Consider the following 7,197-nt stretch of genomic DNA (forward strand, 5'->3'; position numbering starts at 1 on the left):
ACTTGATATTTATTCTTAAATGTTACATTCAACTTGCCAACTATAAGTTTTTAATATTGCAATTGATCTGTGTTCTTAATATGAATATTTGAACATTCTAAATGATTATATTACAGTTTAATGTTCAAATACGACTTATAATACTTAAAAACTATAATATTTGAACATTATAAATGATTATATTTTAGTTTAATGTTCAAATACGATTTATAATTCTTGTAAACTAAAATTTATACAAGAAATATTACTTGAAATTCTTGAAAAATGAAATATATATAAGATATACGACTTATAATGTTTAAAAACTGAAATATATACTAAAAATATTATTCGAAAGGCTTGAAAACTGAAATATATATAGTTAATTGTGATGTAAAACTATTTATATATATATATATATATATATATATATATATATAAAAATATTATTTTCTCCTATATACACAATGTCAATTTAATAAAGGGTCAAGCTATTTATTTAATTTTTTAATTATGTATTAATATATTAATTAGTATTTTTAAGAGTAATTTTTTAAATTATGTTTTTAGTCCATGCATGAGTTGATTCATGTATTGAATTCTATATTAGCTTACACTTGCATAAACCTCCACATTAATAAAATCATATAACCCGATATTTAATAAGTAAATATTATAATATATAATATATTAGTTTTTAAGAACTTAATTTAATCTCGCGGTTAGCAACAATGGAAGGAAAATGATAAACTACTATAAAGTATTGGAAAAATTATTTAAAATGCAGTACCTTCTTATGAAATAAATTATAGTTTTTAATTGTAGTGGTTTGATGTGTATTCTGAATATAGGGAAATCAAAATAGTATAAATCGCAACCAATTTTATATTAACTCAAGGAAATTTATTGTGCCTAAAAAAGTTAGAGTACTTATTTTAAATCTGAGTATAAGTTGGAATGCAAATAAGTATATTACTAAACTTGGTTGGTTCACTCAATATATGACAATTAATGTAGAAAGGTTGTCATTATTCCACTAACAAATGAGAGCCCACCACATCAGCTACTTACCTTATAATTTGAGAAGGACAGTTTCAATTGTTTAATCTCTTTACACATGCATATTTATATCTATATAAAGGGCAGATATTGGTTAGGGTTGGAGGAAGCAAGAAAATATTAGAAAATTAAGAAACTAGAAAAATGGGAAGGTCTCCTTGTTGTGATGAAAGTGGGCTAAAGAAAGGTCCTTGGACTCCTGAAGAAGATCAAAAACTGGTCAATTATATTAAAGAACATGGTCATGGAAGCTGGAGAGCCCTCCCTAAACTTGCTGGTAAGTTTCAAGGAACTCACTATTCTTTCAATGGATGAAGTATTGATCATATATTGTCTCTTTTGAATCTGTATCAAAATTAATAGTAACTTATTAATGTAACTTGATGATCAGGTCTCAATAGATGTGGAAAGAGTTGCAGATTGAGATGGACAAATTATTTGAAACCAGACATTAAGAGAGGAAAGTTTTCTCAAGATGAAGAGGAAATGATTCTCCACCTCCATTCTTTTCTCGGGAACAAGTAATTATTCAACTTATAAATTAATCTTCTCATTTTCTCCTTTTAAAATATTATAATATTTCTATAGCTTTAATCTACAAGTCATAAGCATCAACTTGTTTAATATTCAAAAATAATTTTGTTCGGTTTTTCTACGGTCTTACCCAAATAAGACATTAATAACCCTATTTTCACAAGATATTTTTGAATTACCCCTCATCAAATTTATTGTTTTTTTAATCATAAAATAATAGAGAATATTTAATTGATGTGTACTATTTTTCCATCAGATGGTCTGCAATTGCAACACATCTACCCGGACGAACCGATAATGAGATCAAGAATTTCTGGAATACCCATCTAAAAAAGAAGTTAATCCAAATGGGTTTTGACCCAATGACCCATAGGCCTCGAACTGACATCTTCACTAGTTTGTCCAATCTTATAACCCTAGCCAACCTTCGAGGACTAATAGAAGGACATCAATTAACATGGGAAGAACAACAAGCCACTCAAACGGCTAAACTCCAGTATCTCCACCATCTTCTTCAACCACCTCAACTCAACACGGACAATATTGAAGCTTATAATCTCGCGAACTCACTTTCTTCAATGTCCTCTCTATTACTCCCATCTACAAACATCCCTTCAATTCATGAATCAATCCCTTTTTCCCATATGCCCGAGCTGAAGATTGCCGATATAGGCGTTAACATGACAGCTCTAGCCAAAGACAAGATGGTTCAAGCTTCTCCCGAACTTAGTGTTCTAAGCCAGATCGATAATTCTCCCAACTCTCCATGGCTACCCTCGACTTCATCTCCATGTCAACCTCTGACAACTTTTCAGACTTCTATGCCATCTATGGAAGACATGTCGAGTGCATGCTACCAAGGACAAGGAGCCATTACTTCATCATCGTATTGGCCCGATGATCTTCTTGAGGATCCATTAATGTTCCATGACATTGATGGTTAGCAAAAATGTTTGTCATAAAGAATGGATGTCTTGGATTTTGCAGTTTCTCGTGCCTATGTTGTGTAGATTTATTAGATATTACAATTTTCTAATTAACTTTGTTTATCATAGAGAAGATATGCATACCAATTATGATTGCATGTATAAAAAGTGTGTATGTAAAAAATGTGGATGCTTGCCTATAATGTAGTGTAATGCTTGCTCGAAATAATGGGAATACACTCACATGCATTTCATTATTTATATTTTGGAAGTAGAAAATAAAAGAATTTCCTTTAAAATTATATTAATTATTAAATACAATATATCGGGATTATCAGTAATAAAACTTGTAAAGACAAAAAATTTTGTCCTTAAAGTCCTACATATGATAGTTTTTATTTCTTACTATTCAAATTACCACTTTGGTATAGTTGTGGAGCTGTTTGAATGCTAGGATACAGTGACACTTGTGATGATATTTTTTATCATTATTTTCAATCATTGTAATTTAATATAAGATTTTGGATTTTAAAAAGAGAGGGTGGGTTGACTAAATATCTATTGTCAACATATTGACGTAAAATGATTCGGAAATGATGAATGAGGGACCCAAGTTGTTAGGAATATGACGTTTTAAGTTTCATGCAATAAACCTACCCATGCCTCCATTTTCTAATTTTTTTTATACAACACAGTAATGTCAGATCATAGATATTGAATTTTAAGTAACAAAATTCTTAAATAGATAAAAAAAAATTAAAATAATTAAGCTTTTAAATTTTAAATTATTTTGATAATATATTAAGACTATTATCACCTTATATATATTAAATAATATAGTTAATATGATACATGATTTTTTACTATGAATGAGAATGAAAATAAATTAAGATGTTTAATTCATAAATTTAATTCCACCACAATGATTTGATTATCAGATACTAATGAATCATATATTCCTCTCTAAATTTGAAGAAATAAATCTCATTACTGTGGAGTCTATTTTTTTTCTACTTAATGTTTATTTTCTCTCCCATAATGTTTATATATATATATATATATATATATATATATATATAATATTAAATAACCATAATTATTTTAAATTATACTTAGACAATATAACATAATCCTCTTTCCACGTCATTAATGATATCATTAGTCATAATTATAAGAGTATATCTCCTCTATTTATAATTTTGATCACATTTTTCTCATCTAAATATATTTATTTTTTAAAATAGTATTAGTAATTAATAATATAATATCGAGAATTTAGTGCATCATAATTAAAAGAAAGAAAGGAAAGTGTGTTAAAGAAGAAGATTAAAACATAATTATATATATATATATATATATATATATATATATATATATATAAATTGGTCCTTCTGTGATTTGTTTGATGTTTAGAGTGTTTTGTTTAACTTTTTTTATATTATATTTTAGATATTTAACTTTTATATTTAACATATTTTTACTTAAATTTATAAAAATGAGTGATTATAAATATGCTTAATTTTTTCCATAGTGGTTGAGATATTAAAATCATTATTTGTTGTTCACAAAGATTTAATTCTAATGGCGAAAAACAAAAACACAAGTATACCGTATATATCATATACACCGCATTTCTAAAAAATAAAAATAATGAACAAAATACTCACAGTGATTGTGATAATATAATCACCACTTATATTCATCAAACTTTAACTTTTGATTGTCATTATGCAAGTGTAATAATTTTATGAGAATGAGTTCGAGTATAATTCTCTTCCAAAACTCAAAAGTTTTAGAATTATATTGTTATTGTGAATATTAAAATTTTACATTTATAAATTTTAAAATAATTAATTTAAATTAATAAATTCAAAATAATTTAAATCAAGGCTGAACCATGATTTTAACTAATTAATTGGAATAATTCTTGTATTAATTAAATTAAAATTAATTAAAATAAAAGGCTAATAAAAATAAATAAAATAAGAGAAATGATTAGGTGAGGGATTGACTTGACATAATCTTATTCGCTAAAAAAATCAAATAATTTCACTCTTTTATCTCTTTCCTCCCACTTTTACATTTTCCAACCTCACCAAATTCCCTCTCTCTATCACTCCTCATAAAATAATTTGAAATAAATTTTATATAAGTTTTATATAAATTTTATCCCAAGTTAATTTTAAGAATTAAAACAAATAATTTGAGATAAATGTTGTAACAATTCTATTGCAAATTAATTATTTATAGAGCCCTAAAACATACAAAAATAAATAAATAAATAAAACAAATGAACAAAATAAATAGTTGGTCTATTTAAATATTTTATTTATTTTGTAGGTTGAAAATAAAGCTAAAAGGAGTTGAAAAAAATAATTTCAAACAACTTCTAAGGCTAGAAAAAGATCATGATCTAGTGTAATCGAATATAAGAGAAACGGCTGCAACAGACTACACAATTATCGGATGAGCGCTTAGGTCTCATCCAACACACCACATCCAACCGCATCGCCCGCACAACAGCTGATTAAGTAATGTTTGCCTCAACATCGTTAGCTCAAATGCACACGGAACACCAACCACTAACGGAACGCAGACAGAACGCCCAAACGTCCGCACTTTGCCATAAATGACAATGTTTTAGGACTCCCTCAGCGCTCAAACCTAGAAGAAGCAAACGACGCCATTTTCGACCCTAATTTATCTTCTTCCTCGCAACGAACGAAATGATGAACAACCAAAATCTTTGATTTCTTAAAGATAAAACTCCAGCGTTTTATCTATTGATTCAAAGGCTAAAATGATCACTCTAACTTGGTGATCATTTCACCTTCGATCATAGGAACAATTATAACATATGATCAAGTGGAATAAAGAACAAACAAAAGCCATTAATGACATTTTGTTAGAAATTTGATCCACTTGATCACTCAACCGACTTAAGAAAGCTATTGTAAGCATTAAATTTTTACCTACTCAATTTTTAAATTTTAAATAATTATTTTGAATAAATAAATTCAAGATAATTAAAATCAAGCCAAATCATGATTAAATAATTATTTGGAATAATTATTGTATTAATTAAATTCCAATTAATTAAGATTAAAGCAAAAATTAAAATAAATTAATTTAAGATAAATGTTGTATTAATGTTATCACAAATTAATTTCAAAACCTAAATGGAATTAAAATAAATCATTTGAGATAAATGTTGTATTCATGTTATTCTAAATTAATTTTAAAATCTAAAGGGAATTAAAATAAATCATTTGAGATAAATGTTATATACATGTTATCCCAAATTATTTTTTCACAAAGCCCCAAAATGTGAATAAAATAAAATAAAATGAATAGACAAAATAAATGATATGTCTATTAAAAATATTTTGTGCATTTTTAGTTTGAAAATGGAACAAAAGGGAGTTGAAGTAAATAAATTTCAAACAAGCCCTAAAGCTGAAAAAGGATTGTGATGTGCTGCAGTCGAAATTTAGAAAAATTAGTACAGTAAACCCCACAGCCATCGGATGAGCGCTGGAATCTCATACAATTCCCAACAACGAGTCGTGTCGCCCACTGCAACGGAAGAAAGACGCATTAGCAAAGAAGCGGATCTTCTAACGCGTGCCTCAACATCTTTAGCCCGAGTGCGGACGGAACGATGCGCCCAGACGCGCGTGTATATTTTCGGCCCGAAACGATGACGTTTCAAGCCTAGGTTGTCTTCTTTCTCGCGACGAACAAAATGAAAATCGACCGAAACTTTTGATTTCTCAAAAGTAGAACTCGGCCAATACTCACCCAAATGTAGTGATTCAAATGTTGAAATGATAGCCCTAACATGGTGATCATTTCTCCTACAAACATATAGAGGAAATAATGCCTTAATCTGATAAGAATGATCGAATGACAAAATTCATTAATGGCCTTTTGTCTGAAATTCGATCCACTTGATCCATGAATCGACTTAAGGAGGCTATAAATAGCTCTCCTTAGGCAAATCGAATGCAATGATCAGAATCTTAATCCCACAATCCACTTAACGCAAAATTCGCCATTAAATTTTCATGTTTTTCTTAACAAATTTGAAATATTGTGTAAGGCCTTAAGGCTCAATATTGGGTAATCACAAAGCTTCTATAAGAGATCAGGAGTGTTCTCCAACTTAATGTAAAATTTTATTAATGTTGTAACTCAACTTATGAATTCAAATTAAAATTTTCATATTTCAGTATAGTTAGTCTAGAATATTGCATTATTCTTCAATTTCTTGGTTTGAAAACGATCCTAAGATCATTTTTATGATTTCTGTTGAACGTAATTTAAGTGAATCAAGCTAAATCTAAAATACTCAAATCTAATTTCAAAATCGGGTTTTTGTTCTTGAGCTCTAACTCTCGAATTATAGTTTGAAAACTTTCATAACATCTTTTAAATGATATTAGGAATAGTTTTGAATCAATTCCGATTGGTTTTAAGAATATTTTCTTAAAAACCAAGATTTTTTAAAATTTGGAAAAACCCAGCTCTTGAATCTTCTAATTGTTCTTGTTTTGGTTCAATTTGATCCAATGAAGTATAAGGACGCTATTGGCAAACTCCTTACACTCTATTAAACCCTAAAAATCGAAATCCCGTCTTTGACTTAAAAATCGTTTGAATGAGACAGTATCTCGATCGAGTGATGCATTGAGATGAT

At 28.1% G+C, this 7,197-nt stretch overlaps 1 protein-coding gene across 1 annotated transcript; it reads left to right on the forward strand.

The window, feature by feature from the left end:
• The first annotated feature begins 1,182 nt into the window (after positions 1 to 1,182).
• LOC124918626 (transcription factor MYB92-like) lies at positions 1,183 to 2,516 on the forward strand. Its single transcript, XM_047458671.1, has 3 exons — positions 1,183 to 1,315; positions 1,430 to 1,559; positions 1,829 to 2,516. The coding sequence occupies exons 1-3, from the start codon at positions 1,183 to 1,185 to the stop codon at positions 2,514 to 2,516; spliced, it is 951 nt and encodes a 316-aa protein (XP_047314627.1).
• Positions 2,517 to 7,197: the final 4,681 nt, after the last annotated feature.

This window comes from Impatiens glandulifera, unplaced genomic scaffold (genome assembly GCF_907164915.1).
Source record: "Impatiens glandulifera unplaced genomic scaffold, dImpGla2.1, whole genome shotgun sequence".
Taxonomy (NCBI): domain Eukaryota; kingdom Viridiplantae; phylum Streptophyta; class Magnoliopsida; order Ericales; family Balsaminaceae; genus Impatiens; species Impatiens glandulifera.